This window comes from Balaenoptera borealis, assembly GCF_965194805.1.
Source record: "Balaenoptera borealis genome assembly, chromosome: 4".
NCBI lineage: Eukaryota > Metazoa > Chordata > Mammalia > Artiodactyla > Balaenopteridae > Balaenoptera > Balaenoptera borealis.
Genome location: NC_138861.1, coordinates 41,473,622 through 41,493,683, shown reverse-complemented (window position 1 = coordinate 41,493,683; position 20,062 = coordinate 41,473,622). Strand labels below are relative to the sequence as shown.

At 42.7% G+C, this 20,062-nt stretch overlaps 1 protein-coding gene and 1 pseudogene across 17 annotated transcripts in view; one reads left to right on the top strand and one right to left on the bottom strand.

The window, feature by feature from the left end:
* SH3D19 (SH3 domain containing 19) overlaps window positions 1–20,062 on the top strand; it is a 180,400-nt gene that overhangs the window by 156,451 nt on the left and 3,887 nt on the right. For 9 of the 16 annotated variants that reach the window (XM_082388967.1, XM_082388974.1, XM_082388980.1 and 6 more), the window contains 10 exons: window positions 169–433; window positions 2,760–2,828; window positions 2,998–3,138; window positions 8,900–8,972; window positions 10,685–10,815; window positions 12,648–12,703; window positions 15,185–15,387; window positions 15,862–15,914; window positions 18,321–18,507; window positions 18,921–19,018. In XM_082388967.1, the coding sequence (XP_082245093.1) occupies window positions 169–433; window positions 2,760–2,828; window positions 2,998–3,138; window positions 8,900–8,972; window positions 10,685–10,815; window positions 12,648–12,703; window positions 15,185–15,387; window positions 15,862–15,914; window positions 18,321–18,507; window positions 18,921–19,018 (1,276 nt within the window). The other 7 variants (XM_082388975.1, XM_082388978.1, XR_014243599.1 and 4 more) reach the window with 7 other exon arrangements.
* LOC309627236 (transmembrane and ubiquitin-like domain-containing protein 1 pseudogene) lies at window positions 3,145–8,892 on the bottom strand (annotated as a pseudogene). Its single transcript has one exon. The product of its transcript is annotated as a transmembrane and ubiquitin-like domain-containing protein 1 pseudogene (transcript).

The window sequence follows — 20,062 nt, the reverse complement described above, 5'->3', positions numbered from 1 at the left end:
CATAGCCTGCATGTTTCAGTAAATGGTATTTACACTAGCAGAAAGCTGTGTGTGTGTGTGTGTGTGTGTGTGTGTGTGTGTGTGTGTGTGTGTGTGTGTGTACGAAAGGACAAAACAGAACCTACTACCGATCAAACACTGACTCCCAGCTACCACATTGACTTTCAGACCTGTAAATGGAAAAGTCATACCAGCTCGACAGCCTCCTCCCAGGGGGGCCCCTGAGAGGCCACCTCCCCCAAAACTTCCTGCAACCAGAACAGCAAATAAAAAACTGCCTTTTAATCGGTCTTCTTCCGACATGGATCTTCAGAAAAAACCAAGTAACCTGGCATCTGGACTCTCAAAAGCCAAGAGTCAAGTCCTTAAAAATCAAGATCCGGTGCTGCCCCCTCGCCCCAAACCAGGACACCCTCTCTACAGGAAATACATGGTAAATTTACCTTTTTAAAATGTTTGTGGTCAAGAGGTTTGTCCTAAAGTATACATAAGATCCTTATTCCTTAGAAAAAGATGATGAGACAACTGTGGAATTGCCCCTTGACACTGAGCGCTTTAGACAAGTAGGCCATGTTAAAACCTAGGTCTTTTAAAGCAGGGTTTCATTATTAGGAGAAATATAGGAAAAGGAAGCAGGGCAGACAAGGATTGCAACCTGCTGTCTGGCTTGACCAAACAGAAACTCTGAAAAACCTGACCCAGTAGGTTACACTGATGGGAGTATCTCTGCCAGATATTATATTCATATCTTGATATAGTTTATATCTTATAGCTACCTTGCCCACAGAGTAAAATTTGAAGTAGAAAGAAAGTTCTTAGTAGTTCTTCCCTCATTTTCCACTTTTGTAAACCTGATTATCATGGTCCATTTAATAGTTACCAGTTAGAAGTTTTCATCAATAATTGAGATAGTTGAGATATTAATTTTGTTCTCTTTGAATGTTTTTCTCATCATATGACCTTAAGCCTTTGTCTTCGGAGTTGATGTGCTCTCTCTATTTTGGTCAGGTTAACCTGATGAAATCTAGAACAAATTAAAATGATAAGGAGAGCAGGAGTGTTGGCACTTTTTAAAACAATTGTACAACAGTAGGTCTTAACAAGAACAGCAATTATTCATTTCATTATTGTTCTACATTTCCATCATTGAGCTGGAAATTGTTTTCACTTTAAGCAATTCAGGATGTTTTTCCTCTTCCTAAGGGAAGGGTGTAGACAGATAAGAAGGAGGTAGGATATTCATATATATTCATATTCATTTAAACTGATACAATTTTAATTGCTAAAACCCAGGGGTGTACTTTGGGATAGGATACTTAAAACTAATTAATAAATAAAAGCAGTAGCTGATGTGTTGAATACTTATAAGCCAGACATTCTTCGAAGCACTTTATATATAAATAACTCATTTATTCCTCACACCAACCCTGTAAAGTAGATACTATTATTATCTCTATTATACAGATGAAGAAAATAAGACTCAGAGAGATTAAGCAGCCTGTCCAGGGTCACACATCCAGTAATGGTAGAGCCAAGATTCAAACACAGACTGACTGGCTCTGAGCCCATGCTCTTTCCCATTAGGCCATACTAGGAAAACAGTGTTAGTGGGGCTTCCCCAGCGGTCCAGTGGTTAGGACTCTGCCTCACTGCAGGGGGCACTGGTTCGATCCCTGGTCGGGGAACTAAGATCCCGCAAGCCATGCTGTGCAGCCAAAAAAAAAAAAACAGAAAATAGTGTTACTAACTGTAAAGTCTCTGCTTGCATTGTCTGTTCCTTGTCAAGAGCCTCAGTTGAGGGAATGAGGTTTTGCTTATAGATCTTAGCATAGCGGTATAATGTCAACAAAGCATTTGAACAACTCAAAGAAATCAGTAAATTCAAAATGATGGTGTATTAGTGTGTCTCTTTACGAAATAATTCCTTAAATCCCTCATTGTTCCTGTGGCCGCCCCACCATTAAGTTGCTAACCAGGGTAACCTGGGTGCCTTGGGCGCCCTGGCGCTCTGGCAGAGATGCTGGGGGGCAGCACCACCCGCCCCAGCCTCCCAGGGCCACACCCTCGTACTCTACATCTTTGCTCCTGAGTGCAGCCTCCCTTTCCTTGTTGGAAGCGAGCTTGTGTGATCCCACGTCCTGGGTACGCCTTTTATATTGCACAGGCCCTCTGACCTGCGCTCATCAGCCAGAATTTACCAAGGCGGGAAACAGAGTTCTCTGGCCAGAGTAAAAGCCATTCTAAGATCAGACAGGGCTGAGTGGACCAGGAATGACTGAGGTCAGGCAGGGAGATGGGTTTAAGTAGATGCTTGTACCAGAGCAACTGCAGGAGCAGATGAGATTGAAGGCGGATGGAAGCAGCCAGTCCAACCCCGCAGGGGAGGCACCAGTCCCCTATCAGCCGCCCCTGAACTAAAGGCCGTGAGGTCAGGTGCTGAGTATTTACCCTTCCGACGCCCTGGGGACTTGGTGGACCTTGTCCTGTAGAGCAGACCTTCCTGGATGTGGTTGTTAAGGGAACGTTAGGCCACCTTCGGCTGCCGAGGTCCTGTGGGCTCAGCTCCAGGCCCCCGAGGTCTCTGAGCATCCTGAGAAGTGGCAGCCCCACCAACTAGATCCTGAGCTTGAGGAAGCCGAGTGAAGAGCTTAACTGCTGGAGGTTATACTGCAGGCGCACGTGCCAAATCCCCACATGATCAGCCACTTAGGACGAGGTTATTTGATTGTGAATAATCCTTTTATTGGTTTATGTTTAAGCTGTCTGTGCCTCACGGAATTGCCAATGAAGACATTGTCCCGCAAAACCCTGGAGAACTTTCTTGTAAGGTAAAGTAGAGCTCTTTCTTTACTGACTAATGTAAAAAAAAAATCTCCGGCCTCTGTTACTGTTTTACACGTTATTAAATGCTTTAGGCTCCAAAGATTAAAATGTGGAAAAAGTAATAATGTTTTATTAAATAATAATTGCTTCAGAGAGTGATATCGTACCTTCCAGCGTGGGGACGTCCTTGTGATACTGAAGCAGGCGGAAGGTAATTACTTGGAGTGCCGTAAGGGAGCCGACGCTGGCAGAGTTCACCTGTCTCACATGAAGATCATCACCCCACTTGATGAACATCTCAGAAGCAGGCCGAACGTGAGGAATTAATATTGTACCGCCTTCATATCACACATGGCAGCACATTTCATAGAACTATTAATTATAGCTCATTCTCAGGTTTTTATTAGCACGTTTATTTTAACCAGAGTAAAAATTACAGTAGCGTTTTATTCCATTTTAAGAATAAATTACTTCTAAGAGACTTGCCACTGCCATACTAATCACTTTGATACAGTGACTACCATGTGTTTTGCCTTCCTCGCATCGTGCTGACTTACAGCAACCAGGACACTCAGTCATTAATTTTTCAACCGCGAGAGCTGTTTATTTTTGAAATAATGTAAACATGTTTACCAAAGTACTAGAGATTAGTTTTCTAACAGAATGGATAACTATTTTAAAGGCGGCCCTATAAATGCTAAGCCTGACATTAAAAAATACTTCCCTTTAAGATTTAAGCTTAATATAAACCTCATTTCTCTGCTTATAGCCCATAAAAAAAATGAAATGAGATGTTCCAACAACCTGAAGTCACAATTTAGGCCTAACAAATTTGTCGAGCCCGGGAGAATACAATGATTTTTTTCTTTTTTAAACTTCACAGTTATTTAATCTGCACATGTTCCAGAGAACCCCCTCCACCCTTCCCAGCTCCCCTTCTCCAGCCCCTCACAGTCCTTGAGTCCCTAAATCAGCCCAAGGAGCTGTCAGGGACTAGAGGTGGCTGGATTGTCAGGCAGAACACTAAGAAGGGCCCAGGGGCGTGGCCCGGCTCTGCCCAGAGCCAGGGCAGCAACAGCAGCTGTCTGACCCAGAGGAGCCGACTGTTAGTGGGTGCTGAGGGCCAGCTGCCCCGGGGGATGGCCCAGAGCCATGAAGGTCACAGGGAGGGGCCTCCACTGGCCCCTGGAGTGCTCTGCGGCACAGGGCTGGGCTCCAGGGTAGTGGGAAGAGGCAGGTCGGAGAGGCAGGCCTAGGCAGACAGCAGCTCCCACCGTGTCATGGGGAGCAAGGTCCGGAGGGGCCCGCAACACTGCCAAGAGCCCGTGGAGGCACTACGGGCGGAACATGGCAAAGGCCAGGAGACTGGGGCGCAGGGTGAAGCCGGCCAGCCCCAGAGTGGCGGTCAGGGGAAAGAAGGGCCGGTACTGGATCTGGCAGTCCCAGAGCAGCAGCGGCAGGCTGCCTACTGCCAGCCCAGAGGGGCCTGGCTCTGACCCCAGTGGGCAGGGTGGGTGTGGGGGACCCTCCCGAGTGGGCACGTGGCAATGCAGAACACAGGAGGGAGGGGAAGGCTGCCCAGGCTCTGGGTGTCGTCTCCTAACAGCTGCCCTTGGTAGACGAGTCGCACATGCTGTTCCCGGCCAGGAAATTGGGTCCTTTTCAGGGAGCCGATGATGTCATGGGGCCAGGCCCTGGCCACCTGCTCTGAATCGTTGAGGAATTTCAGCCGTAGTACTGGGGGCTCCTGGGGGGGGTCTGGAGGCGGCGGCGTTGCTGGGAGCCCCACGCCAGGCTCTGGCTGTGCAGCCTGACCTCTGTGTCTCAGGCTGGGGGTCTCGGCTCCTGGGGCCTCCCCTCTGATGCCGTCGGTGACCGCCATGGCTTCTCTGGGCTGTGTCGGTGTTGGGGTCCCTGAAGGCTGGGGCAGTGGATCAGTGCCCTCGGCAGTGTGTGTTGAGGCCCAGGCGAGAGCCAGCACCGGAAGGCAGGCACGCACCGCGAAAAGGATGGTCACCTCATCACCCACCCCTTCTGTCAGGGCCATGGCACCTGCCTCGCCCGCTGCACTACCGAGCTGGGGAGGCACAAAGAACCCGTGAGGGGCTGGCTCACCCGCCAGGAGCCCTCCGAACTTCAGGGGGCTCCTGACGCCACCCCACCCCAACTCTCCCACAGTCCTCATACCTCTGCCCGCATACCCGAGCCCCCCCCGGAACACGGACTGCTCTGACGCCCAGTTGTCCCAGACCTGCCCCACGTACCCTTTCCCATCACCAAATCCCAAGTCCTAATTTTTTGTAACCTAAGATCTAGGTCTTTAACCAGCTCCCCAGTTCGCCCAAACCCTATTCCGAGGTCAGGGCCTTGACCTTCTAAGAGACTCTCCTCTAAATTCTACCCCCACCAAACTGCACCCCAAAGCTTACCTGTTCTTCCCGTCCAGGGCATCCCAAAGTTCATCTACTCCTTCGTCTCGTTCACCCAAAGCTTATCTACTCTTCCGTCGCTGAAGTTTCTCCAAGAGGGAAGAAGAAGGTCTCTGCACACACCCGCGCACACACACACACCCACACCGGCCCGTTACCATTTATCCAAACCCCGACCCGCGGCGCGGGGCCGCTTCCCAAGGCTTCCACACGCCAAACGTCAAGCTGCGCCCTTTGGCAAACTGGAACCTCCGAGGATTGCCACCCCCCGCCCAACTCGGCCCCTCCTGGTCCCCTCACACCCCAGCCCGAGGCGGCCCGACCCCGCGCCTCCCCTGGAAGCCTCTCCACACCCAGCCTGCTGCAGGACCCCAGATCTCTCCCGGGAATCCGAGAGTTCGCCCTCCCCGCCCCCATCCTCCATCACCGCTCCCATCTTCCCGCCCCACACACCCATCCCCGAGCGGCGGGAGCGCCAATATAATGATTATTGAAGGTCGTTTGTTCAGCAAGAAAAATGCCATTGGACAGTTTATAGAGTTATGTTTTTAAAAGAGCTTCTTAAGGTATCCAGTTAAATTTTCACTATCTATTAGGTAATGTAGCAAATATGAAAAATGAGACTCATCTGTCATTTAAACCAAGTAAAGTACTTGGTTTGTCATTCAGCCTAGTTTTCATAATCTCGTCCAATTCTTTCTTCTTAGAAGGCAGCTTATCATTTGATGTTTGCTAAGAAACTAAAAATTTGAATTTCAGAGAGCAGGGAAGCTATGTCTTACGCTAGTTGCAGCTGGGATACTGAGATTTCTGACTTTGGTCCACACGGGGAAGGTTCTTCTGTTAACTCATTTTCGCTCTGTTTTGATGCAGCATTAACATCTGTCACCGCTCTTCTTCCTCTCTCAGAGCACACTGATGGGTAACCATGGGAGCTGTACTGTCAAAAAGCTCTCCTTGATGAAAATAGAAGCTGAAAAAATTACAAGTTGTTCTTTTATAGAAGCCCACAGTTTTGTCCGCGTGAAACATTATCTTACTCATGCTTGTGCCATAGACTGGCAGAGAGGTGGCCGCCGAGGGCCAACAGCTGGTAACACTAAAGTGGAGCCTCTCTTAGGCTCTGGGTCACGGCTAACATGACATTTTTTTTAGAAAATAAAACCTATTTGAAAGCCTAGTTTTAAGGTAAATATTTCTAAAAATGTGTTATGCTTTCCCCTACCTTAGTCAGCAGAAGGCACTGCACATTATCGGTTGAGGTTGGGCTGTCAGAGCTGGGAGGCGGGGGACTGTCACCTCACTTGGTTCTCAGCACAGACACGGGTTTCAGTTCCCCTCCCACCACCTGAGGCGGTGATCTGACCTCCCTGAACTTCATTTTTTAAATATGTGAAGTAGGTATGATAATTCCTCACAGAGTTGATTATACAATTGATTTATCGTTATGATTCCATTTATATTAAGTCCAGAATAGGTAAATCCAGAAGGTAGATTAGTGGTTGCCCAGGACTGGGGGGAGGGTGAGTGGGGAGAGACTGCTAATGGTTGGGAGGCTTCTTGAGGGAGTGATAAAAATGTTCTAAAGTTAGATTGTGGTGATGGTCGCACAATTCTGTGAATATACTAAACCCAGGTACACTTTAAATGGGTGAATTTTGTGGTATATGAATTATATCTCAAAGGTGCTTAAAAAATTAGATGAGCTAATTAATGCATATAAGGTGTTTAACACAGTGAGTAGTGCATAGTGGGTGAACAGTGAATATCAGCTTTTTTTTTTTTTTTTTTTGGCGGCACTGCACGGCATATGAGATCTTAGTTCCCCGACCAGGGATAGAACCCGTGCCCACTGCAGTGGAAGTGCGGAGCCCTAACCACTGGACCGCCAGGGAAGTCCTGATATTAGCTGTTCTTATTACTCATTAGTATTAACCATTATAGTCATACTGTCATACTAGAAAGAGCTTTGAAATATGTTGGATTTTCCTCCCAGATACCCACCCTAATGGTATGGTCTGAGTTGTACAGACTCCTGTGGCCAACCCTGTTCACCTGTGCCTCTCGCCCTTCACCTGCCAGGCCAAGGTGATGAGCAGCGTTTCAGGGGTGGCCATGCACGGAAGGTAGAGAAGGGAAACGGGGAGGCCCAGGTTACCACCCCACCTCTTCTACCATCTCAGGCTTGTGTTTAGATCTTGGTCCATCTGGAGGTTCATGTTTGTGTTTGGTGTGGGGTAGGCCTCTGACTTTACTTTTTCCAGCAGATGGAAAGCCATCTAGCCTAACACCACTTAGTGAGCAGTCATTCCTTTTTCCACAGATGCAAATCGGAAAAAAATGAAAACCACACATACACACATGTAATAAATTGTGTAAATAATAATTTTTAAAACCCTCTAGGCTTAAAATATCTCACAGTTCCTTTCCACAATCCCTGAAATTCCCATCATGCCCATGTATTGAGGGAAAAGCACTGAGCATCCTCTACGAAAATGTCAGTGTTGCTTTGGTAAACTAATACACTGAGCTGCCATTAGCTATTCCTCTATGACCATTCAGCTGACGTGAGAGAAGGCAGCGTGCCTATGCAGGTGCGTTTTGACTGATTCAGAAAAGAGTCGAGCAAAGGTGCTGCAGGGCAGAAATGGAAGCAGTGGACCTCGATCCCTGCTGAGCGTCATGGCCAGGGGAGGGGCGAGCCCTGAGGGGACAGGAGCCATTGAAGCAAGGAAGAGACGAGAAAGGGCACAAAAATTTGCCTTCATTTATTCCACAGGTTTGCCAGTATTGAAGAATTTTAAGTTATAATTTCAAATAATATCCTTCAGTCAGATTTGGTGATGATGATGATGTGGATAAGCCTGTCTCTTCATATAAAGAAACTAAGAATAACAGCTGCCTGTCAATAAGAAGTGGTCACTCTTCAAATTCAGCTTCTCCTCTGGCCAGTCTAAGCAGTTGGTTAGATAGGTAGAGAATATTGAATTCTCTTTGCTAATTTACTTAGAATTACTGGTGAATAAACCATTCAGATTAAATAGGAAATCCAGGCCAGGCATGGGAGGTAGCATTGGCTTTCAAATTAGAGAAAGCATTCAGTTAAGTGGTAATAAACGAAATGGATTTTACTTTTTGTGAATTATACTTTTGTGGAAGTCATTAGCTCTTTTCATTACAAAAGACAAGAGCATAAATTGCAGAACTTCCTTCTTTTCCCATCTTAATGAAGAGACTGCTTTTAAGGCTCTGTTCTTAAGGTTTAGTCCTGATCACAGTTTATGGGAAAAGTGACCCTTGAAAGGTAAAGAAGTCAAAAACCACTACTTCAGGATAGAATAGGTACTGCTTTAAAAAAAAAAAAAAAAAAGTTAAGTAATTTCCTTTTGTTTTACTCTCTTGCTTTGAAAAATGCTGAGGGATATTATAATTGAGAGTTATTTCTGTTTTCCTCTGGCAAGGACACATGCCTTTTCAACTTGGAAATGATTCCCTTGTCTGGCTCAACTGTGTGGTTTGCGTCTTGTACTCATAATGTAATTGTGTCAAGAGGACCCTAATGAGGAGAAATAAAATGGTCTCGGAGTGAATAATAAATCCAGCGTCCATTCTGCACACTCCATTCACCACCCTGTTTTCCCCCTCAGGATCCAAGCCACGCTCAGAAGCCTGTTGACAGTGGTGCCCCTTATGCTGTCGTTCTTCATGATTTTCCGGCAGGTAAGGACATAAGTAATAAAGTGGTAGAACCTTAGGATCTGGGATCAGGCATCCTCCCCAGGTTAACCTCTCAAGGACATCCTTCTCATTTTCTGCACCAGCAGAGCCCTGGACTGGAGAGATCATCTCATCCATCACCCCACCTTCAGGAAGAATCAGCTGTACCCAGGCATTCCAGAAAGCTTAGCTGTAATAGCTTTGCCTTTGAAACTCCCTGTGAGAGAGAGAGGAGGAGTGTTTCCCTTACAAATGAACAAATAACAAATTGCCTACCAGTTGCAAATTTTTAACTCTTTCAAAATGGGGTACCAAATACCAGTTATAGTGAAATTAATTTGAATTTAATAAGTGTAGTTCTTTTCTCCTAAGGGTTGTAAAACCAATACACATAGCTCAGCTATTACTTACGAAATGAGTATAAAAATTAAAAATAGGGACTTCCCTGGTGGCGCAGTCTTTAAGAATCTGCCTGCCAATGCAGGGGACACGGGTTCGAGCCCTGGTCTGGGAAGATCCCACATGCCGCGTAGCAACTAGGCCCGTGAGCCACAACTACTGAGCCTGCGCGTCTGGAGCCTGTGCCCCGCAACAAGAGAGGCTGCGATAGTGAGGCCCGCGCTCCGCGATGAAGAGTGGCCCCCGCTTGCCACAACTAGAGAAAGCCCTCACACGGAAACGAAGACCCAACACAGCCATAAATAAATAAATTAATTAATTTTTTTTAAAAAATTGAAAAAAGATTATTAAAAAAAAAAAGAATCCGCATGCCAATGCAGGGGACACAGGTTCGATCCCTGGTCTGGGAAGATCCCACATGCCGCGGAGCAACTAAGCCCATGTGCCACAACTACTGAGCCTGCGCTCTACAGCCCACGAGCCACAACTGCTGAGCCCATGCACCACAACTACTGAAGTCCATGGGCGCTCTAGGGCCCATGTGCCACAACTACTGAGCCCGCATGCTGCAACTACTGAAGCCCGTGCGCCTAGAGCCTATGCACTGCAACAAAGAGTAGCCCCTCCGGCCACAACTAGAGAAAGCCCGCGTGCAGCAACGAAGACCCAGCACAGCCAAAAATAAATAAATAAATATAAATAAATAAATAATATAAATTTTTGTAATCAATTTTTAAGTATCTTTTATATCCAAGGCTACAAATAAAATAAATTCCTGATTTATTTATAACCTTTTCTTTATCCACTTGGTAGACTGATTTTTATTTCACTGTGAGTAAATTTATTTGCAGAAGAGCCGTAGGACTCCCTTAGTTAATATTTTGAGATTGAAATGATTTTTAAGCATGGTTGAGAATAATATGAATATTATACCATGTCTGTAAAACTCTTTTCATTGTTAAAATATGTATTCAGCAGAGGGTTTATATTGACATAGGAAGAATCCTTGGCCAGCACAGTGTTTTTTGTGTGTGTGTGTGTGTGTGTGTGTGTGTGTGTGTGTGTGTGTGTGTGTGTGTGTTTTAACCATTTCCTATCAGTCAGTGCCTGGTAAATATATCTAATTTGATCTTAAAAGAGGAAGCTCATAACAACGATATCCAGGAAAAAATAATATATTTTTAAAGTCAATTTGATTAATATAACCTGTTCTCAGAATCAGTAGAACATACTGCCTCGGTGGAAAGAACTAAATGCTACTTTAATCAGATCTGCAAGCAGGGTAATTCATCATACATAATTATTTTATGTTACAGAGCAAGTTGATGATTTGAACCTCACTTCAGGAGAAATTGTTTATCTTCTGGAAAAAATAGATACAGATTGGTACAGGGGGAAATGTAGAAACCAGACTGGTGTATTTCCTGCCACCTACGTCAAAGTGATTGTAAGTAGATTGTGCTTGTTTAAGTTGGTCATATATTCAGTGAATTCTGTGTAATTTACAGTTTAGAAAAAAAATAACCAGAAGCCTAGATTCTTGGGTTCTGGTTCTCTCTCTTCCGTTAATTCATTTGGTGTTTGAAAAATTCAGAAATAAAGGTTTGTTCAATTAGATACTAGTTAATTATTAATATATTATGGAGTACTAGAACTTAATGCTTAAATGCTATCTGAAATCCTAAGGTGAAAAACTACAGGTCCACTGGTGAATCAGCTATTCTTGGAGGGTTGATAAGCACTTGAGGGTATATGTTAATTCTTTGCAACATTCAGCAAACAAGAATTAAATGATACTGGATTGTCCTGAAGGAATGTTTGTTCTCTGAGGTTATGGTACCACTTCTCCTTTTCTTTGGAGTACATTTCGTTATTGGTTTCTTTCATCCTTTCCATTCCCATTTATTTCAACCTTTAAAAAAATAGATTTGGGAATACCAAAGTACTTTCATTGGAGGTAATGGTCCATTAATGATTTTTCACATAATAATTCCAAATCTGACTGGGAAACATTATATTAAAGTGTCCGAATTTTATACACCCTCAAAGCCTAACTTGTGTAAGTAGAGCCCTGAGTGCTAAGCCCGGGTGGCTGAGAAACATGGGGATGAAATCAGACTGCCACTCGAACATTTATATCAGTAGGAAGAGAATGACTCAGTCTCTAATATAACTTATTGATACTGGAACATATCAATAAACCTGGCTTAAATAGTTGAGCATTAACTGCTTGGCGGGGTGGGGGGAAGAAAATGATTTTCCATTACATCAGAAACTTAGCAAACAAATATAACAGAAAGCCTGTATTTTTCAAGTATGAATGAGGTTGAGTCTCTTGAATTACGAAATGTGGGTCTTAAAAATTGTCTGGTATATAAATACCTTGATTCTTTGGAGAAATCCAACCACATTCTCTAAATTAATATTAAAGAGTAATGTTAGTTTTAACACTCTTCCTCATTTTTCTTCTGCCCAATGTAGCAGTACTTTAAAAAGCACAATTACCACACTGAAATCAATCACACTGAATTTGCCAGATTATTGGTGTAAGTGTTATTTCTAAGCCTACAAGTTTAAAAAATTGTTTTAAGACTTCGAACTTTTGAAATTCATTAAGAAGGGCACTGATTTATTTAATGTAAACCTCAAAGCCTTAAGTAGTTTTCAGACCTATAGTGCATTATGGTCAAATATTTCATCACAACCCAGCTCTCTGGAGACTTGTAGATGCGGTATTATATAAAGTGCTCGCCTCTTAGTAGATGCTCACTGAGTACTGAGTCCTCTCTTCCTTCCCTACTCACGTTGAAGGAGAAAAAGTGTTCCAGAGTTATGAAAATGGAGAGAATCCACAAGTTTGACTAAAAGATTTTATTTTAGGGTCATGAAAGTATTGCAGAATTCTACCAACAGTTTGAATAGGTGTCTACGTAGTGCCTGATGCCTCGTTTCTATCCTAAGCCCTCCTCACCTGAAGTTTTCAACTTAGGGGATAAGGGGTAGAGAATACTCAGTCAGGGGTAGAACGACATTAATGTGCTTATTCCAGCAAATAAGAGGATTGGTTATTCAAGGAAGGCTACATCACAAGTTACGCATTTTTTTAAAAACCCAAATTCTGGATTTCATACCTTTGTAGCACCTGTGGTACATTTCGTCGGTTTAACACCTAGCTAAACTGGTTAACTTCAGTCATGAATTTGCTAATTACTTAGCTTAAATTTATCTTATTAAAATCTGAAAGAATACAGCTGTTGTCTTGATTTTTGTCTTTACTAGACTGATGTTCCAGGAGGAAATGGGAAAAGGGAATCCGTCGCATCTCATTGTGTTAAGTAAGTTTTACTTGTGTTGTTTTGAACAAAATACAAAGGATGTGAGCATTTATGTCATACAGAATTAATAAGCTTAAACACTTCAGATGTATGATTATTCAGATTCTCAATGTGTCTTTTTAATTATGAGGAACACTACTTGTTTAAAAATTCTGGTGAAATTGCAACATGCTGATAGAAGCAACTCTCCATATCAAAACAGGCCACGTAGACAGGCACAAACAGTCTATCCCAGTGCATCCCACAGCCTGGCCTCACCCGAGCAGAGAGGTTTCATCATCCAGGGCATTTTGTGCTGGCCTTCTGCTGTTTATCTACCAACAGATTTCTAGAAGGTTCAAATATTTTTGTCACAGTGTTAGGGAACCGTTGACCGAAATCACCCACCTTGGCTAGGCACGATGATAACCACTTGCACGAGTTGTCTCACAACAGGAGGTCCCGATAAGGAACTTGCTGCTAACCAGGAGAATTCAGGAGGGGCCGAAAAGAGGGAGGAGACGCCAGCCCATAATATTGTCCTACCAAAGTCCCAGAATCCTTCGCACTGGAATCCATCTTGGCTGAGAGATGCGCGCACCACCAGGAAGGACCCTGAGTCAGACTAAATATGGGCCAACCAAGATGACTGGGCAGAGACAACCCGGAAACTAACCCCATTACCATAAAACCTGAGACTGCGAGCCATGTGGCAGAGCAGTTCTCCTGGGGTCTCTTACCCCGCTGCTCTCCACCCAGGCACCCCTTCCCAATAAAGTCTTTTGCTTTGTCAGTACATGTGTCTCCTCGGACAATTCATTTCCGAATGTTAGACGAGAGCCCACTCTCAAGCCCTGGAAGGGGTCCCCCCACTTCCTGCAACAACAGAAAATATTTAAACCTGATAGAGGGACTTCCCTCGTGATCCAGTAGCTAAGACTCCGTGCCTCCAGTGCAGGGGGCTCGGGTTCAATCCCTGGTCAGGGAACTAGATCCCACGTTCCGCAACTAAGAGTCCGCATGCCGCAACTAAAAGATCCCGCATGCTGCAACTAAAAGATCTCGCATGCCGCAACTAAAAGACCCCCGCATGCCGAAACTAAAGATTCCACATGCTGCAACGAAGATCCCACGTGCCACGACTAAGACCCGGTGCAGCAAAATAAATAAATTTTTTTTTTTAATGAACAAAAAAGTAAACCTAACAGAAATATAAACCCTACAAAAACTGCTAGGCATTTTGTATTGTTTTGTTTTTGAGAGGAACTAGAAGAAAGTAAAGGAAGGGTTAATTTGGGGGGGGGGGTCTTCTTTATGTTTGAAGACCTATCCTTTTCTGCATCACTGTAACTCCTTTGTGATTTAAAACATTGCCACAATGCAACTTTATATTCCAGTTAAATGAGCAAATTAATAGAATTCAGTACCTGCTGAAGACTGTAAACCTGTCTTTGAATAGGTCAGACATAAGAAGATATGCTCCCTGAGGACTTCAGAAAATAAATGCAAAGGTTATCACAAATAAGAAAACTTCTGATGCCACAATAGTTTAATTCTATTTCAGGTTCAGTTTTTCTGTGTCAGCAGGTTGAATTTAAAGTGGACTTTCATGGCTGTTGATCCATTGACCTGACTTAAATCAGACTTTGGTTGGAGCGAGTACCCACATTTTCTCTTCAGACAATTGCATCTCCTTAGTCATAGCTGTTGAAACTTCCTTTCCAAAGCCTCAAATCAAAGGTTTGGGATTCAGTCATGTCTTCTAGGGACACAATTTCATCTCTGTTTTTATCTTATTTTCAGTCAAAATTGTAGATCATTTAAGGATCGTTCTAATTCTCAGAAATGAAGCCTTTTTAAAGGAGATACAAAAATCATTTTTAAAACAACAGTGTAAGATATGAGATTAAATGTTATAAGATAATAAGCCGAGTTTCTGTTTTCTTCGAACCTTCTAGTTTTGAAGGCCATTCATCTATATACACAGCTCACTGATTCAGCATACATTGAGCATCTACCCTGCCCAGCTGGTGCCCATTGCATTTCTGCCATGGAAGTTTGATGTCTTGCCCTGAGATTCTCAGGGTTAACACTCCTAAACTCAGTGCATTTATGACTGAGAGGGTTCAGACTTGGCCCTGGATTACTGTGGCCCAAGGATACAAAGACAAGGAGACTGGGGAGATTCTGTCATGAAGAAAAGGTGATCAAAAGACGTGCAACATTAACCAACCACCAGCTGCTTATCTGGGATTCTGCCTGTACTTGTGACCTTGACTTTAGCCTTTCTGAGTGAATAGGTTCATATCTAAAAAAGTAAGGACTATCATTTAGAAATATAGCTTATTCTTTTTCATGGAAAATTTTAAACTATGCCTAGTATACCTTGTTCCAAAGTAAACACAGAATAAATATTTATTGAAAGACTAAATGAAGGTTTTAAGGCATTTTGAAAGTTAGTACTCTCTAGTTTAACCCACAAATGTGATTTTCTTTCTTCAGAGGCCCAAGATGTGTTGCTCGATTTGAGTATATTGGAGACCAGAAGGATGAGTTAAGTTTCTCAGAGGGAGAAATTATTATTCTTAAAGAGTATGTGAATGACGAGTGGGCAAGAGGAGAACTTCGAGAGAGATCTGGGATCTTCCCCCTTAACTTTGTGGAGCTCATTGAGGATCATCCCACCTCTGGTACAAATGTTTTAAGTGAGTACAGAGAATATGGTTTTTTATTATGTCCTATCCTAATTCAAATAAACCAGATAATAGGTTAATTCTTAAGTTGCATAATAATCCATATTGCCGTATTTTTTAAGGTAGAAGGAAAAATGATTTTTAAATGGTAAACATCATTATTGGGATAGTCATTGTTGTGGCAGTCTCTCAAAGAGCTGGTTTTGGTGTTTTAGGTAATTAGTGGTGGCTTCATATTAGAAATGGCAGGAAAAAAAATCACTGAGTTTCAAACAGAAATGGCCTATAGAGTGTAACTAATGTGTATCCTCCTTCACCTAACAGTAAAGGAAACAAATCCGGAGAGGGTACTGCCGGGCAAAGTTACGTAGCCAGTACATGAAGAGACTGATCTGGAATCCCAGACTTTTCACTCTCCCCCCACAGTTTTTCTCCAATACTATATGGTCTTTACATCTGAAGTTTTGACATTTTTTTAAAATACAGGCACAAAGGTACCACCGAAAACCAAAAAAGAAGATTCTGGTGCAAATTATCAGGTAGGCTGCTTGAATAGATGACTGTAGTGAAAGCCAAGTTTTATCTCTGGGAGGACTATTAAAATCATAATTATCAAAAGAAAATGTTATAAATCATTTTTTGTTTTTTTTTTAAATTTATTTATTTATTTATTTTTGGCTGCGTTGGGTCTTCGTTGCTGTGTGCGGGCTTTCTCTAGTTGCAGAGAGCGGGGGCTACTCTTCGTTGCAGTGCGTGGGCTTCTCATTGTGGTGGCTTCTCTTGTTGTGGAGCATGGGCTCTAGGCACGCGGGCTTAGTAGTTGTGGCTCGCGGGCTCTAGAGTGCAGGCTCAGTAGTTGTGGCCCACGGGCCTAGTTGCTCTGCAGCATGTGGGATCTTCCCAGACCAGGGCTTGAACCCGTGTCCCCTGCATTGGCAGGCAGACTCTTAACCACTGCGCTACCAGGGAAGCCCTGTAAGTCATTTTTTAATTCATGTAGCAAATATTTGAAGTAAATAGATGATTAATATCTTTATTGCATATAGAGCTCGTACAAATGAATTAGAAAGACATGCAAAGCCTGATAAAAAACAAGGAAAGAGATATTATTAGAATATTCATGAAAGAGATACTATAAGTGGCTGATATTAAAAAAGTATTTAACCTTATAGTAATCAAAGAAATGCCTTGTAAAGAGACAATAAAATACCATTTAACGTATCTAGTTAATGAAGATTCAATACAACTCAACAGTAAATAAGTAATTATAAGTATGTGAATGTTAAAACAGAGAAAGTACAGATTATTGTTATCATTGTTTTTATTTCTCACCCTAAGAAAAGGATGAAAAATGAGACAAGGTTTTAGTCACAAAAATGGTTATGGTGATGTTACTGTAACAAGAAAAAATTGGAAATAACCTAAATATGATCATTATCGGGAGAATGTTCTGAGGCCATTAAAAACTAGATTTGTAAAGTAAATGGCATGGGAGGAAAACATGTATTATAGGGAAATTGAATATATAGCATAAAAAGACTATGAGGAAATGTGTTTGTTACCATTCAGTTGCCCTTAGGTAGTGAGATTATAGGTGGTTGGGTGTTTTTCCCATTCTTCGTATATTTCCAAACTGCCAAATGTTTAGGAACATTTGTATTATTTTTATAATGGGAGAGAGAAAAAAAATGGATTAAAATTTTTACACTGTATAACATGGCTTCAGAAGTGTTTAAACTGAATAGGAATGTGGGTGACTTCCATTGTTTTTTGTGACATATTTTAGAGGAGTGAGCCTGATGGGGTCATTGTTTGTCAAAATGTCAGTGGTAATTAGGCTGTGTGTCTCTCAATTCTTTCATCTTCCCCCCACTGATAAAGTCAAACAGGAAAGAAAGGGACTACAGTTCTCCCAAAGGAAATGTTCACATGGTTCCCTGTATTTCTTGGGAGTGACAAGTACCATTCTTTAGGGTTGGTTACCCAAGTACAGGAACAAGACGGTAGGGTTAGGGTTTTTTGTTTGTTTAATTTTTTGTTTTTCCTTCAAGCCATCAGTTGATGAGAACTTAAGATGTACCAGGCACTGTGCTAAGCGTTCTACACGCATTACCTCCTTTGATCCCTGAAGCAACTCTGAGATGAAGCTGAGGCTCAGAATAGAGAAGCTTCCTGCCCAGTGTCAGCTAGGAGGTGGCAGAGCTGACTGGCGGGCTCCAAGCCTTTGCTCTTAGTGTTACCCTTGCCTCTCTGCTTGGGCTTCTTGAACATAGGGCTCCCATCGTGACTTGGCAGTGATGCCTCTTCGCGGGGCAGAACCTTCTTCTGATGTGTTTGCAGTAAAACCATTCCTGTTGGAGCATTCCGTCACACTAGCCCACCATATCTGGGTGATTGTCCTGCCAGCCTTGGAGCTAACTACGCCTCATAAAATTAAAAGTGTGAACTAATGAAGTCCTGTGCCATGGAATCTGATAGCCTCTGAACCATGTAGAGACCTGGGAATTAAAAGACTGCCCATTCTGATCCTTCCTAATTTAGATAAAGAAGAACCTCACTGAAAATTATATGCTTTGCCAGATTGTTTTCATAGTGTCATAAATACTATACACAAATATTGCAAGCTTTTATCTAATTTTAGTGTAACTAATGTCATAGATAATAATTAGAAAAAATTTTTGCTTAAGCATTATATAGTCCTTGAAAGCAGAAAGTCACAAATTTTATCACATCTGTCATTTAGAATTCTATTTTAAGAAAAAAGTTATTGGAAACTTTTATTTCTGAAACTCAATAGTGACATAAGGTATTGAGTGATTTAAAGTGGCCTTCAGGCTTTGAAATCTTATGACCCCTTAGCTTTTTTTCCACCACTTTTTAAGCTTTGTAGAAATTAATCTCAAATAAAATCTCACATTTCTTACCGAACTTCTGATTTGTGACAGGAGAACAGTCTTTCTGCAGAATGGTGCGAAGCTCTTCACAGTTTCACAGCGGAGACCAGCGACGACTTGTCCTTCAAGAGGGGAGACCGGATCCTGATCATGGAACGTGTGGACCCCGACTGGTACAAGGGCAGACTGCGCGACAGGGAGGGCATCTTCCCCGCAGTCTTCGTGCGGCCCTGCCCAGGTGCGACAGCTGCAAGGAAGGCTCTTACCCTCTAAGGGGAGCGCGAGACCTTTGAAATGATACATATTCCATTTCCCTCTGGCCATGTTCAATTTAAGTTGTTTGCCTACTTTTGCAAGTTGATTCATAAAGTTATGCAAACTTTCTTCATATAATTTGTTGAAGTTATGGGGAAAAGAGATTAAAAAATGCCTTCAATTAATAATGGCTAATTTTGTCTCCTAAATATTAATATATTTTGTATAATTTTTTTCCTGCTAAGACAGCATCCTTCATCTTTTTGCAAGTTAAGTGAATTCAAAGTTAATTGAAAGTATTATGTCCTGGGAATGACAAGGGGGTTTCTTAAAATGTTCAACTTGTGTTTTAGTCCAATGTCTTTGTATATATTTGAATTTTTGGTGTCTTCACAGCTGAGGCTAAAAGTATGGCTGCTTTAGCACTGAAGGGAAGGAAGGCCAAAGCCTTGTATGATTTCCATGGGGAGAATGAAGATGAGCTTTCCTTCAAGGTCAGAATGTGTATCTTTTTGTAATTGCATTAAGCAGCTATAAATTTTGAAATGTCTTCCACTGAAGGGTGGAACATTTGGGTGGAGTATTGATCATTAGTCAAGAATGAACAGATCTCAGACCCTCATTCTAAAGGATGAGATTAGAGAAAGTGAACAGGGCAAATGTAAATTATCAGCAAGGCATTTAAAGAAAGCCTTATTGATATCTATAGCACCACAATCACCTACCAAGTTCCTTATTCCTTGGCCTTATAACATGTGATCTCACTAACGTTGGAGGTTTCGTTGATAGCCCTAGTAAAGGATGATCCTCTACATGGCCCTTGCAGCCTGCTACTGTCATGTCTTTGAAACCAGTGGAGAAATCAGGTGGCACCTACTACAGCTGGCCTCTGCAGCAGTGCCTCATAAGACACCGGAGTCTTGTCCACAAAGACACTGACTAGACGTTAGGGAAATGATCCCAAAAGGTTAAGGTACTTTGCAGAAGTTTTTTTTAGAAGCCTAAAATCTAATCTTAATCTTACTTCATCAAAGAAGTACCTTTTATTTTTTTAAAGTAAAAAGAATACTTCCATGATCCTGTTTCCGCAGTCCACAGTTCGACCGTGGTCAGAGGACAGCACCCAGGGTAGTACTTTGGGATTGGGCCAAAGGAAGGAGGGTGGCTTTAGTAAGTCATTGCTGTCAGAAGAGCCTGTGTCAGACAGTGGGAAATTCTCCATCATCGGAGATACTCAGAGGCAGGGATGCCATAGAAGGAATTAAAGTATCCAGGAGTGATTGGACAAGATGAGACTTAAGACAGTGGGTACCCAAACAAGGTTTTCACCTGTCTACAACAAAATGAGGAAAACCGTGATATTGGGTATGTGCAGGCTTTAGGGGAGCCATGGAGAAGGGGAGGCATGCCTAGATATATAAGGTTGCTAACTTTTCTATTTTGTGATGGAGTTTTACTTTATTCTGAGAATTTCTTCTTTTTCATATTAAAATGTCATTTCTGTTATAAAATATTATTAGTAAATGATATAGATTTCT